The 14,202-nt window shown below is 43.9% G+C and overlaps 1 protein-coding gene across 1 annotated transcript in view; it reads left to right on the top strand.

Annotated features, from left to right (window-relative positions):
- FRYL (FRY like transcription coactivator) overlaps positions 1-14,202 on the top strand; it is a 106,522-nt gene that overhangs the window by 86,859 nt on the left and 5,461 nt on the right. Inside the window, exons 52-56 of the mRNA XM_080920253.1 lie at positions 4,045-4,292; positions 6,603-6,810; positions 7,826-7,975; positions 8,760-8,858; positions 13,403-13,471. Coding sequence (XP_080776379.1) covers positions 4,045-4,292; positions 6,603-6,810; positions 7,826-7,975; positions 8,760-8,858; positions 13,403-13,471 — 774 coding nt within the window. The remainder of the gene's footprint in view (positions 1-4,044; positions 4,293-6,602; positions 6,811-7,825; positions 7,976-8,759; positions 8,859-13,402; positions 13,472-14,202) is intronic.

The raw sequence follows: 14,202 nt of genomic DNA, 5'->3' as shown, positions 1-14,202 counted from the left end.
GAAGAGGAGAAAAGCAAGAATTGAGGGTCAGACACGTGTGGTCGGGAATAGCACGCTCAGGATGTAGACTCCATCAGAGAGCAGGAGGTCCTGCGATGCTCCTTTCAAGAGATGGCTTTGCTGATGAGCATTGAGATGCTGCATAGGCAAGCATTCATTCACTCCTTTCTTCTGTCAGGCAGCCCTGGTGGTTCTTGAATTCATGGCAGTCCCCCTGCTACAGCCTCCCAAGGGCTGGAATGCGAGGTGTGAGCTGCCATGTTACCAGCTCAGCCGCACTATTGAGCCACCCACCTTGGCCTAGACACTAGTCTAGGATCTGGGCATATACAACAGGCAGCTGGTGACATGGGGCTAAATCCTAACAGAGCTAACAGATAAATAAGCAAGTAAAAACAGGTTTCCAAGATGTGAGACAGTGGTCACTCTATTAGGTCTTCTCCAGAAATGTAACAGTGACATGATTTGGGTGACAAGGTAGCCTGTGTCGTGAGGCCTCAGGGGAACCTGTGGACCTATGCAGGGTACTTGTCTGTTTCTTGGCTGTTGATTTAGGCTTTGTCTGATGGAGTCTCACTGTGACTCACAGTCATCCTCCTGCCTTGACCTCCCAAGTGCTAGAACTACAGTCGTGAGCCTAGCTTCATCCAACAGTGTATAATAGTCTAATGGACTCTCTGCCTGAGTGCATCATTCCCACCTATGAAAGAGCTCTTGGAGGTGTCGTCCTTCTTCCTCATAATGAAGGGTTTGTTCTCGCTGTGCACGGAATGAGAACGAGAAACTTATTGTGGAACTGTGTCATTTCATTAAGAGCGGCAACATTGCTTCTGTTAGCTGGGCTGGCAGGATTTGTTTTTCCCTGTGTCTCTAATGTAGCATCTGATGCTCCAAAATTGCCCTCCAATAAGGAAACACAGGAAAGTGCCAAGATATTAAAATCAAAATTAGTTTTAAAGTAATTTCTGCAAGTATTTAGTTAAATTTTTTAAAAGATTTATTTATTTTATATATGTGAGTACTTGGTCTTCTTGCACACCAGAATCTGGAGTCAGACCCAATTACAGATGGTTGTGAGCCACCATGTAGTTGCTGGGAATTAAACTCAGGACCTCTGGAATAGCAACTAGTGCTCTTAACCACTGAGCCATCTTTTCAGCTCCCTATTTAGTTTTTATAGGTGAAATGGCTTATAAATTAAGGGCTAAATCTCACTGAAGTGTTTATCTAAGATTTCCCTTAAAGTATGCTACCATGGGGAAGGTAAAAGTGGTGTCTTAGTTGCTGTTCTGCTGGTTTAAAGAGACGCCATAATCGAGGCAACTTATAAAGTCAAGCATTGGGAACTTGATTTAAGTTCATTATCACCATGGTGGGAAGCAAGGCAGCAGGCAGGATGGTACTTCAGCAGTAGCTAAGAGCTTGCATCCTACCTGAAAGTTCTAGGCATAGTTTAAAAAAGACAGAGAGCAATGGAGAGAGAACTTGAGCTCGGGAGTTGGAATGCCTGGGCTTTTGAAACCTCAAAGCCCACCCCCAGTGACATACCTCCAACAAGGCCACGCCTTCCAATCCTTCCTAAACAGTCTCCCAGCTGGGAACCAAAGAGTCGAATAAATGAGCATATGGAGGCCATTGCCTTTCAGACTACCACAGGAGGCGTGTCATGGCAGAAAAGTAGCTATTCTATGACAAGAAAACAAATGACTAGAAGACTGGAAAGAGGGATCCACAGTTAGGAACACCCACTGCTCTTCCAGAGGACCCAAGTTCAGTCCTAATAATCATAGCTGACAGTCCCCAACCATCAGTGACTTCAGGTCCAAGATATCCAATGCCTCTAGCCTATCAGCACATGCACATACCCACATACGCGCGCACACACACACACACACACACACACACACACACGCACGCACGCACACACACACACACACACGCACACACATAATAAAAGCAATCTTTAGAAGAAGAAAAAAAAACTCCCTCTCTGATCTGTTCAAAACACAAACTCTTCACTTGATGTCATTAAGGAAGCCTTCAGTCATAGGCCACGGAAAACTTTGCACATAGAAAATTAACCTTAAAAGGAACAAAACACATGTCTGTCACTGTGTGACTGTGGAGTTCAAGGAAACTTGAGTCTCACAGTCTGTTATATAAACAATGGAATTTATTCACTAGCCCAGTGTACTACTCAGTGAGGTCTAAGGGAGCTGTATGCCAAATAATAATAATTTCCAACAAAGCATCACTTAGATAGTAGCAAGTACTAGCCAGATGTAGGTGTACACTAATGAAAAGTGTGTTTGTGGTGGGCGGTGCTTTATGCTGCCACATTTGGGTGTGAAGCAGCTCAAATTGGTGTGGAAGGAAAAAACAAGTACTGTCAGTACGGTAGACATGAGGCCATTGCTGGAAGTATTAAATAATATTTCCAGATTATCAGTGCTGTTTCTTCACTAGCTAAGTCTTTAAACCAATCTCCAGATGGAGCCTGCAGCGATATTAAATATAATCCACTGGGATGACTTAAGTCCTGCTCTGGGAGGTCAAAGGTCACTGCTCCCACATGCAGAGCCCTGTCTCCTTAATGCACTTGCTTTTCTCTCCCACACTCCTCAGCCTTCGAGATCTGCTGCCTTTCCTCCAGATGCCCTCACTAGCTACGTCTCTCTAAGCCCACCATCAGCTGTCTCCTTTCTAAGTCTGGTCTCAGTTGCCCCTGGCAGCCGTTTTTTCCCTTTGGCTGGGTACCAGCGGACCTTTGCGTTCCGTATGCCAGTGTCCGCTGTCGCCATCAAATTAGCCCAAGCCCATCACAAGATTGCAAACCCATGAGTTTTACCGAAGAGTGAACCAAGGCAGATCCAAGGGTTCTAACTTCCTTGCTTTTCACATTTTGTAGGAAATTTTTCATTATTAAGCGATAAATATTAAAAGCTATTGCAAATATTAAGTAATGTAGGTCTACTACTGAAAAAAAAAGTTTAGCTTGGCTTTTAAACCAGTGCTACTACTAGTAAAACTCAAGCTGATCAGATGCAGGCAAATTAGAAATGAGTGTTGACACTATCACAACCAAATGTGGCTTTGACATGTTTTTCTTTACTGTGTTTTTTAACTGTGGCTGTCCATCTCTTTAGCCAGCACCCACTGGTTTCTCCACCTTGGCAGTCACCGACATTATGTCAGCATGTTAACAGTGGGCAGGAAAGAGACCGCCTAACTACCGCTACATGCGTTTACGTTATCACTCAATCGAGAAAGGTCATGGATGTGCAACCATCCTTGTTTAATAAATGAGCTTACAATTTATTTAATTTCAGAAGTTAGCACCTTAAAGTTTCATAATCTTTTGAGAACTCTGTCTTAGCTGTGAGACTTTACTGGGTTGCAAAACTTCAAAGAGCTATATTGCCTTGCTACCTGAAGTCAGCTGTCCGCATCACGGATCCCTGGGCAGGGAATGCAGTTGCTTGGGTTGAGTCTCTTTATTCTGGCTTGTGGGTGGCTCTGCCTCTTAGATCAGTGGATTCACTCTTGAAGCATCTTACTACCTACAGCCAGAATTTACTGTTCTGATAAAAGGAAAGGGATGTGAGGTAGTTCAAACAAGAGAGACTTTGCAGTAATGATGCCAAATTTCCCTGTATGTATAGAAGAGAAGGCATCTTAGCAAAGGACATAAAATCCAGTCAGCACCCAATCCCCGTAAATAAGGAGGAGAAGGAAAACAAAGTAAAAAGTATTTGTTCGTTTTCACGTAGCAGCTGGCTGTATCTTATAATTTTTAAAGTTCTAGGGTTGGGGATTGGAGTCAGTAACTGTCTATTTGCCTCGGGTGTTAGACCTTGAGTTCTTCTATACCAGCCAAAAACAATGGGAAAAAGAAAAGCTATAGGATCATTTAAAAAGACAATTGCAAATGTCCACACAATGTAAAGCTGTACAGACAAAGCTGGATGCTGGCCGTCATCCTCACTGCACTGATAAATTCTCTTGCTGTTGTTGAAGTCTGCTAACGCTGCAATTATCCCACAGGATACAAGTTCAGTATTAAAGGAGGAACATGTTACAGCCTTTGAAGATGACGGGTCATACATTATTCAAGATCAACAGGACCCGCTAGTCTGCCGAGGGATTCTTGATTTAGAAGAAACTGATATGCCAGAGCCTCTGGCCCCTGAAAGCTACCCCGAGTCTGTCTGCGAAGATGACGTCACCTTGGCTTTAAAAGAGTTGGATGAACGGTGTGAGGAGGAAGAGGCTGATTTCTCTGGGTTGTCAAGGTGAGCATAATCACACATACAGTAATGAGTCTCCACTTCAACCCTGCCCCTTTCCAACTTGCTCCTCCCCCATTCCCGTTTATGCATTCTTGTGAATTGGTATTTGGTCTATAATCTTACTGTCTTTGTTCTTAAAGATAAGCCATTCTATGGTTGGTTGTTGGTTTCTGTTAGCATGTATAAAAAATAAAAACAATCCATCCCTAACACACCATGTTAGAAGCACGCCACACGCCTATTTGGGCAGACTATCAAATGGCCAAGTGTTAAAATCGATAGCAGAATGAACTCCTGGGCTACCATAATATTCTGTCAGGTCAGATGGTCAGTTAGATCACTGTAGGAAGCTGAGCCATCACATCTTGGTGCTGGAGGATGACACGTTGATTCCTTCAGATGTTTACATTCTGCACATTGAAAATGTCAGACTGGAATGTGAAGACATCTCAAACAGAACTTTTCTTTGCTTGGATTAAGTTAAGTGACTATTATATAAGTTCCTAAAGGGAATTCTGGTGGCTCTTAGTAAGTAAGTTTACACACGAAACAGTTCTGTGATCTGAAGTTTAATACTGTCTAATTTGTCCTATTTCTCAACAGCATGACTGCCTAAAACCCCACATGATGATACCACCAGTAGACAAGCTAGTGTGATAGGGAAAACTTCGCAAGACCCTGCCCTAGATGAAGAGCTACAGGCACTCAGTAGTTGACCAGAGGGGGGTGAAAGGGAAGAGAAGATGGGAGGGAGAGAGGAAGGGAGGGAGGGGAGGAAACTGTTTCTACTGATGAGCCCCTATAGGATTTATGATCACAAATGCACACATACAGATAAAGAGCAGTATAAATGGAATCTCAGCAGTGTGTGTGTGTGTGTGTGTGTGTGTGTGTGTGTGTGTGTGTGTACACGCATGTGCGTATCCATAATGAAGAAGGCATGGAGCCAAGAGGGAATTTGGGAGAGGACAAGTAGTTGAAGGAGGAAGAGAGTAGGATAGAAATCATGTAAATATAGTGCTTGTGTATGAAATGTTTAAAGTCACCAGAGAGACTTACTTTAACCACGTGTGCAGTATGCCAGACCTGTGTGCTCAGTAGACATGCAACATCCTCTTTAGCTGTAGAGAAGGACCGAAGTGAGCAAGTTTGTTACCACTTTGGTGTGTCTATCATGGTGTTGTTATGAGGGTTTTAGGCAGACATGGGTTTGAGGTTTCATTGCAACAGTTTCCCTAAGGAGTCTGGAAGATGGTCTCCAACAACAGGTGTCCTCATCCTCTGGCTCTTCAGATCTTCCACCCTCTCTTCCTCAGTGTTCCTTGAGTCTTAGGTGTAAGGTTGCCATCTTGTAACGTGAACCATTCATGTTCCATTCAGACTCAAAAACTGAGGCTGAGGGAAACACACCGTGGTCTTTTTCCCATGGCTCCAGTCTTATGTTTCGACTGTCTTGCTGTAGGAATTATAAATTCCTGAGATAAAATAGCCACCCCTTCTGGCCACTCCCTTGTCTGCTTTACTGCCAGGCACATGCAGGTGCTTCTAAAATACCTGAGTATATACCATGGTTGGCAACCTGGGCTTTGGGCCTGTGAGTACACATGTATTTGCATGCATGCATACATGCGCACACCCACACACGCACACACAAACACGCAAAATAAGAACATAAAACGACATTAACAACATTTTATAAAGGGATTCAAAGTAGGTCATAATAAGAACACGTTCTAATTCATATTAGTTGGTTGTATGTTTGTTTGGTTTGAGGCAGGAACTCTCTACATAGCCCTAGCTGTCCTGGAACTATGTAAACCAGGCAAACTTTGAACTCATGGAGAACCACTTGCCTCTGCTGCCCAAATGCTGGGATTAAAAGTACATACCGCAATGCCTAGCCCTAATCCATATTCTTTGTAGATGTAGCTAGTGTTACTCCAGTAGTAGTATATTGTAGATAGACTTGGGTTAAGATAGGAAGGACATGAATTTACCTGCACTATCCTAGAAAGTTTAGGCTGCATTCTCTAAGTTAGTGATTCAAAACCTTCCTAATGCTGTGTGACCCCACCCATAAAATTATTTTCATAACTGAAATTTTGTTACTATTATGAATTGTAATATGAATATCTGATATGCAGGATGTCTGATTTGTGACCTCTAGTGGGGTTGCGACCCACAGGTTGAGAACTGCTGCTCAAAATCAGTGCGTATCTGTGAATAAGGATAGTTCCTGTTGAATGGTGTAAAGAACTAGGAGTCTGGTCTTTTGAAAGAACCTGAGGATCGCTATGGTTTTTGTGTCTACAGTCAAGAGGAAGATGAACAAGAGGGTTTTCCAGAAGTGCAGACCTCGCCTCTCCCAACGCCCTTCCTGTCTGCCATCATAGCAGCTTTTCAGCCAGTGGCTTACGAGGACGAGGAGGAGGCGTGGCGCTGCCACGTCAATCAGACGCTGTCAGACACAGATGGGTCTTGTGCGGTGTTTACTTTCCATGTGTTTTCAAGACTGTTTCAGGTCAGTGGAGGTTAAGGCTTCTGAGCTCGTGGTCGTCTGGTTAAGATTAAGCTTCTCTGCTTGGTGTCTCAGGCTTAATATCCCCTAATGAGCACGTTTCTATGAATGTAACATTCCCTTAATTTGCAACCTGACCTGAGTACCCCTGGTGTGTCGATCACTTACTAGTACAGATGTGAAAACCCACAGTGAGACTGCTCTGAAGCTTGCCATTGTACTTGCCCTCCACCCGCTGTTACAGGAAGGGGACGAGTGTTTGTAGGGAGGCGCTAAATGACACTGTCTTCGCTGTGGGAACTCAGCCTTGCAATAGCCTAGATCTTTCCAGTGAATATTCTCAGACAGCACCATGGCACCTGGTTACTATTGTGAGCACTGGGGAGAAGGAGAGCGCCTAAGGCACTGAGATGCATTGATGGTTAACTGTCCACAATCTTCCTTCCCTGACCACACTAAGTTTCCCCAGCCTCCAGTTTCCTTCCTGGGCAGTTGTCCACGCTCAGTGGTGTGAGTTCCAACTTAACCTTCCTCGCTTTCTAGTTCTATCCCTCCCTCTACAGCAGTATCGGCAGTTTCCTGATGCATTTTTTTCCTCCCCTTAGTCTTCATAGCCGCGAGCGACACCACACTTGTGTAGGCAGATGCACAGTAGCTACTCCCTACACCCAGCCGGGTCACCTCTCCTCAGGCAACCTGGCAGTCTCCCGGGTCATGCAGACAGTCTCGCACACTAAGACCCCTGAGCTCAGTTTTCCTCCTCAGCTCTCCCAAGTAGCTGGGAACACAGATGTGCACCATCGTATCCAACCATAACAGCTACTTGTTGACGTATTTCCTAAAGACATGTGTAGAGACCCTATAGAGCTGCTAATAGAATTCAGTGAATCATTACAATAATTTCAGTTGTAACACATCTTTGTGTGTGTGTGTGTGTGTGTGTGTGAGAGAGAGAGAGAGAGAGAGAGAGAGAGAGAGAGAGAGAGAACACTAAACTTTTCTCATGCTTTTCTTATAGACAATTCAAAGAAAGTTTGGAGAGATAACGAATGAGGCCGTGGGCTTTCTTGGTGAGAGTCTACAGCGCATTGGTACGAAGTTTAAAAGCTCATTGGAAGTAATGATGACATGTTCTGAATGTCCCACTGTCTTTGTGGATGCCGAAACGGTAAGCCAGGCATGATGGCACACAGCTGGAAATACCAGTACTCTGAAGGCTAAGGGTGGAGTCTGAGGCCAGCCCAGAGCGTATAGTGAGTTCCAGGACAGCCACCTCTCTATGGCAAAAACCTGTCTCAAAACAAGTAAGATGGCAACGCTGGAATGATGTCATTCGCCTATTAGCCTTTTGTAAAAGTAGTTTTCAGTTCCGAACTGTGAAGGGTTCGTATCTTAACCCTGATCTACATATGTAGCAAAATGTCATCCCAGCCAGACATGGCGGAACATACCTTTAATTGCAGTTTTCAGGAGGCAGAGGCAGGCAGATCTCTGAGTTCAAGGACAGTATGGTATATATAGTAAGTTCTAGGCCAGCCAGAACCACATAGTAAAACTGTCAGATAGAGATAGATAGATAGATAGATAGATAGATAGATAGATAGATAGATAGATAGACAGACAGACAGACAGACAGACAGACAGACAGACATTCCAATATGTGAAATGTTGTATAACTTCACAGGTTCTATACATATAGAATCCAGGATGAGAAAACTGAATTGTTATAGTCTAGCGATTTATGTTCTTTCCTGTTCTTGAACAAAATTTGGTAAGAGATGGGTAGACAAGATATCCAGGTCCCTGGCTTGCTGTGAGCACTGTAGGCTAGACCGCTACAAGTTTAGAAGCTTCAGGGATGGTACCTTTGAAGTATACACTAGTCTGACAGGGCGCCAAGAGAGTCCAGTAACCAGCTAGTGGGTGCTCATGACCTGTGTCTGCTTTCACAGCTGATGGCGTGCGGTTTGCTAGAAACACTCAAATTTGGTGTCTTGGAGCTGCAGGAACATCTGGACACTTACACCACCAAGAGAGAAGCAGCCGAGCAGGTCAGTGTCCTGCACACACAGAAGTTGTTTGCTTTATGACACAAGTGTTGGCCCAGATGCAGATTAGCTCAGACAAGCAGCTCTCACGGGCCTTAGAGTAGGTCCTGGGACAGCTCTTCCCTGTCCGGAGACTTCCTGCCTAAAAGCACAGTGGGAGACTGCAGCTGAGGTCAGCATAGCAGGAGGGGTAAGTAATAAGTAGTCTTTAGAAATGCAGGTGACAGAGTTGTGGTCACAGGGCTGTGGTGCAGGGCATCTGCCACCTCTAATGGAACTCATCTTGGTGTTGGGGGTGAGCGAGGCAACAATGTTCCACAGTTCTAGTCAGACATTTAAACAGTGGCCCAGCTCCCTAAATCACCCGGGTGTCTTCAGCTGCCAAATGCAGAAAAACAAGGAGGGAGAGGCTGTTTTTTCAGACAGACTTTAGGCATTTTCTTCCTAAAACAGTTGAAACTTTCACTAATTAGTATTAAGTATAACCACATTAAAGACCTGAAAAACCGAGCGCGAAACCTGGCCTTTCTTCCCTAAAACATCCCGGCTGAAACTATGCAGCACGGATTGAACATGTAAACACAAGGTCAGTGTCCCTGACCCAGAAATCTGAAACCCAAAGTGCTTCAAAGTCTGAAACTTGCAGCAGCAATATGATGACAAAGCTGTCATGTGATGGGTCAAAACATGTGAGAGAACAGTTATCAGAAGCTTCAGTTAGGACTGTGGTAGTGATGGCTAACCAACCAGACTGTCTCCCAAGTGGCTGGTCCAGTGGTACCTCTGCGACTTTATTTTATAAAGTTATGACTTGTACAACATTACATGCAGGTTATGTGAATAATACACACAAACGCACACACATGTTCCGTGCTAGACTTTAGTTTCATTAAAAACAAACAAGCAACCTCATGTGCACCAAAACCTGAAAGACTCTGGTCCCCAGCTTTTTTGATAAGGAGCATTCAAGCCGCAGTTACTCAGAATACCAAAGTATCTGCCATGATAAGTATTAATAAAAGTACACCAGGGGGCTGGAGAGATGGCTCAGTGGTTAAGAGCACTGACTGCTCTTCCAGAGGTCCTGAGTTCAATTCCCAGCACCCATATGGTGGCTCACAACCATCTGTAATGAAATCTGATGCCTTCTTCTGGTGTTTCTGAAGACAGTGACAGTGTACTTAATATATAATAAATATATAAATCTTAAAAAAATAAAAGTACACCAGGGGCAAAAGAGGCTTCTCCTGTCAGCCTCAGCAGCAAAGCTGTCGTAAGCCAAGTGCTATGCATAAGTTCCAAAGGGAAGGGGGTTTATCTTGGACTCTGGATTTGAGGTTGGAGGATCTTTCGGGAAAGAAGATACCTGCACTGAGGCTTTCTCTCCTTATCATGGGAGTGTGAGCTCACATGTGGTCTGAAAGAATAAAGAGACTGAAGAACAGAGCTCTCGGCTCAGGGACTTATCAGGCTCCGTCAGCTCAAGCCTTCCTATAAATACCACTGTCTGCATGCAGATGTCCACTTCTGCCGAAGAGCTCTGTGGGAACGGAATTGCTAGGTCATAGAATCTGTATGGTTGAGTCTACCAAGCAGCTTCACTAGAGAAGTGTTTGTCATCGGGCGCACGTGAATTTTCCATTGCTTCATCTGTTGGTCTTCAGCCTTCTTCATCACTAACAGTCGAACGTCGATCCTTCGTGGGGTAGCTCAGAATCCTGCCTGTGACTTTCCTTATTGTTTGTGGACAAGGAAGGGCCATACCATGGCATACACGTGGTATCTGCAGGATTCCTTGTGGGGGGTTGGTCTCTCCTTCTAGCAAGTGGGCGCCCGAGATCCAGCTCAGGTCATCAGGCTTGGTGGCAAGTGCATATACCCACTGATCCTTGACACATGCTTTTTGTTGGATATATGTATTGAAGCCACCTTCCCTCTGTTGCTATCATTCTCACTACTGAAGAATCTTTAATGACCTGAAAACTTTCGCTGTAATGAAATGCAAGTTCATTCGACCCCACCACGCTGGTGCCTCATGGGTCTCCAGAAGTCACTGTCTACCCTAGATGCCATTACTACAGCGGCCCAGTGAATGAGGTCTCCCTGGTCTGCATTCCCTTCCAGCACAATTCAGCACCACCCACATAGCAGTCTGGAAAGGTTGGAACTTCACGCCAACTACTGGAACTCATAAGACACGGCGCATCTCAAGGCAAGCCCTTAAGAAGCCTTTTAGAAGTCTGCTTCACGTTTTGGGAGACTTGACTCCCTACTTCAGAATAACTAAGCCATGTAAAAGCAAAGAGAGATCTCCCAGCCAAGAGCCCACAGTCAGGAGTACGGCATGCTTGGAACTTTGGAGCCCTGGTCAAACCATGAGCTAACTGGAGAATCATGGTTGATCCTAGAAATGACACATACGTTTATCTGATATTGGTTATATGCATAGCAATTTTTTCCCTCCCTCTTACTCTAAGATATTACATTTTAGAGTGCTTGACTTTACAGCAACAGATAACTTTTTAATGGGGCAATTTCAGATGCACAGAGATAAAGCTAGCTATTGATATGCTAGAACTTCGCAGCTCTGACATTATCATGAGAGAAGACCACTCAAAGGAGCAAACTGTGTCAGGAAACCTAATTTTGTAAAGATGCCATCTATAGAATTAGTGTACTTGAAAATCAAGCAACATACTAATAGAAATTCTGAAATTCAATTCTAAAATTCATAACTGCACAACTTTTCTTCAACTTAGCCACTCATATCTGGCCCACTGTCTATTTTCCATAAGTGAAGTAATTTGAGGGCCCAGCCACCCTGCCTGTGTGTACATTACATACGTCATGTTTCCTACCTAGAACTGAGTTCGTATCCACCACCAAGACAACAGGGTTTGACAAGCCTAAGGCACCCTTTTCCCTTTTCTAGGAAAAACTTAAATGTTATTGTAGATTTTGCCACAAAGAAAATTTGAAGTTTTACTTCTAGCCACCAACACTTTAAAGATTTCAAACCAGGTACTACCTGCATAAGAGTAGACCGACCTGTGGAGCATGACAGATGCCAGCCAGGCCCATGATGACAGATGTAACCAAGGTGTGACTACGTCTAGAGCAGAGAACCATCCTCATGAGTCCTGGCCTGTCTGCCCCTTTCTCGCCCCCCCCCCCCCCCCCCCCCCGTCTTCTTGTCCATCGCTGTGTGTTTCTCTACTGTTGGTTTGTTATAGAGCTTTCTGCATGCCGGGTTAAGATTTACCCCCAGCCCTAACTAGTGTCTTTGCTGCACATCCCGAGTTTCCATCCTCTAGGGTAAAAGTGTGATAAGGAGGTGGTGACCAGGACCTGGAAGTCAGAAGTTATTACGTTAAATAGTATTCCCTAAAATGCTGAACAGAGTGTGCAGTATTTAAAATGTTTAGAATAGGCAGTAAATAATCAACTGAAATAACTCATTTTACTAGTTTACGTGGACAAACTGGGCCGGTAGTTTAAGTGTCTGTGCATGTTAACATGTTGTATGATAGAAATTAAGGCGTAGATTCCATGGTAGGTGTTGACTGGATTTTACGAAATCTGCTGCTAGTGTCTGACAATGGCTGCCACCAGCTGTCTCTTACCAGAAAGGTTTAACATGTTTTTATTCCAAGATGCTGTCAAGAAAATCACCCAAGGGCCAGTGTTGTCTGGGTGGTTGTGATAAAAGAGACAGAAGGTCGAAGACATTGTTTTTTGAAACAATTACCATTTCTTCTTTCTGTGTAGAACTCTAAGCTACAATAGAGAATTTTAAATACCTAACACTAAAATATTTTCCAGGGAGCTACTTGGCTGCTAGTTATTTTCAAAGGATGAAGTCTGAGTGGTTAATTACTTTATTTCACAAACACCAACACACCACAACCCAGTTATCCAGAAACTGCAGAAGCTTGGGGGCCCTTAGCTCTCACTTTGGAAATTCTGTGGCTCCATTTTTCTACACACCCACTATGATACTTTATTTTAAATTAGTATTGACTTAAAGAAAACCCACATACACCCAGATGCCTCAGAGGCAGCATGCTTGTCATTTATTACCATCCAAAAAGAAGGAAAATAAAGAAAAACAGGATTTATATAGATCTTGGTTTCTGTCTTACTAACTAGAAGTGGCATGCCTCTTTGGGGAACTAAACCTTAGATGAGCAGACAGCCCTGGCTCATTTTTCTATAAGTTGCCTTTATTAGATCAGCCAAAGGGAAAGTGAATCTTCCATTTTCCGCATCTCATGTTTAGACATAAAGGTCAGGTAGAGGCAGTGAAAATTTCCAGTAAAATCCACTAAGCACAGCATCTCCCACAATACGGGGCCCCACGGGCTCTGAGAACACCGATTTCGTCTTTGTGAATAAACTCACAGCGGGTCCGTCTTGTGTTGTTCCTTGTTTGTCCATCTTTTTATATGACTGGCCTTGGGTGGAGAGGAAACTGTGTCTACAGCCAGTCCTAGCCTTTCATTGATTGTGCAGTGACTATTGGAATTTACCCTCACTCATTTCTCTAGTGGCTAGACAACTGCAAAAGGACATTCGGTGCCAACGAAGATCTGTGCAAGATAAACACCAATGCGCACGTAAGTCTCTGTATTCTTCCTCCCGAGCGCCTACATCGGATATTACAAAACAATGTATGCATGCAACTGTCCTTACGTGATATCCCTAGAAAGACTATTTGCAAACCTTTTTCATTATGGTTATCAGAACAATCTCCCTGGAAGTTAGGTTCAGTGAAATATTGGTTTAGTAATGAAAGCTTCACTTTAATAAAAATGAACAACCAGCTTGCGACCGAGGCTTAATAACATTTAGTAGATAAGCTGATGGGTATCTAGGCAGTCCAGGTTGGCATTTAGTTCATCTGCCTCTCGGGGAGAAACGGCTGTACATTATTGGTATTCTGTGGATACGTTGTCTGGTGATAAAAGCAAACCCCGGGGACATGTTCTCTGTACCTGTTACTCTAAATGTGAAAAACGTGGCTTTGTTGTGTTTTTGTCTACTTGCTTTAAGCAGTAGCAACACCTTTTCTTAAAAAGAATAAGCCATAAGACTTCCTGTGGGAGTAGTCTGTTAAGACCTATGTGCTATTCCAATGGGAGCAACCTCATAAGAGAAAGCCTTCAGCAACTCAACCTTCGCCACACCTGACACTTGAATTCCCACCAATTTCAACATTTATAATAAATAGGTAAATATCTGAAAAAAAAAACATAATTTAACTCTTCGGCTTTTCAGGCACGATGCCAGTCCATTTTTCATGGTCACGTTTTCTCCTTACAACTCGCCTGAATGATCCCTTGGTTAT

Source organism: Micromys minutus (genome assembly GCF_963924665.1).
Source record: "Micromys minutus genome assembly, chromosome: 1".
In the NCBI taxonomy this organism is placed as follows: domain Eukaryota; kingdom Metazoa; phylum Chordata; class Mammalia; order Rodentia; family Muridae; genus Micromys; species Micromys minutus.
This window is presented reverse-complemented; position numbering and strand designations above follow the sequence as displayed.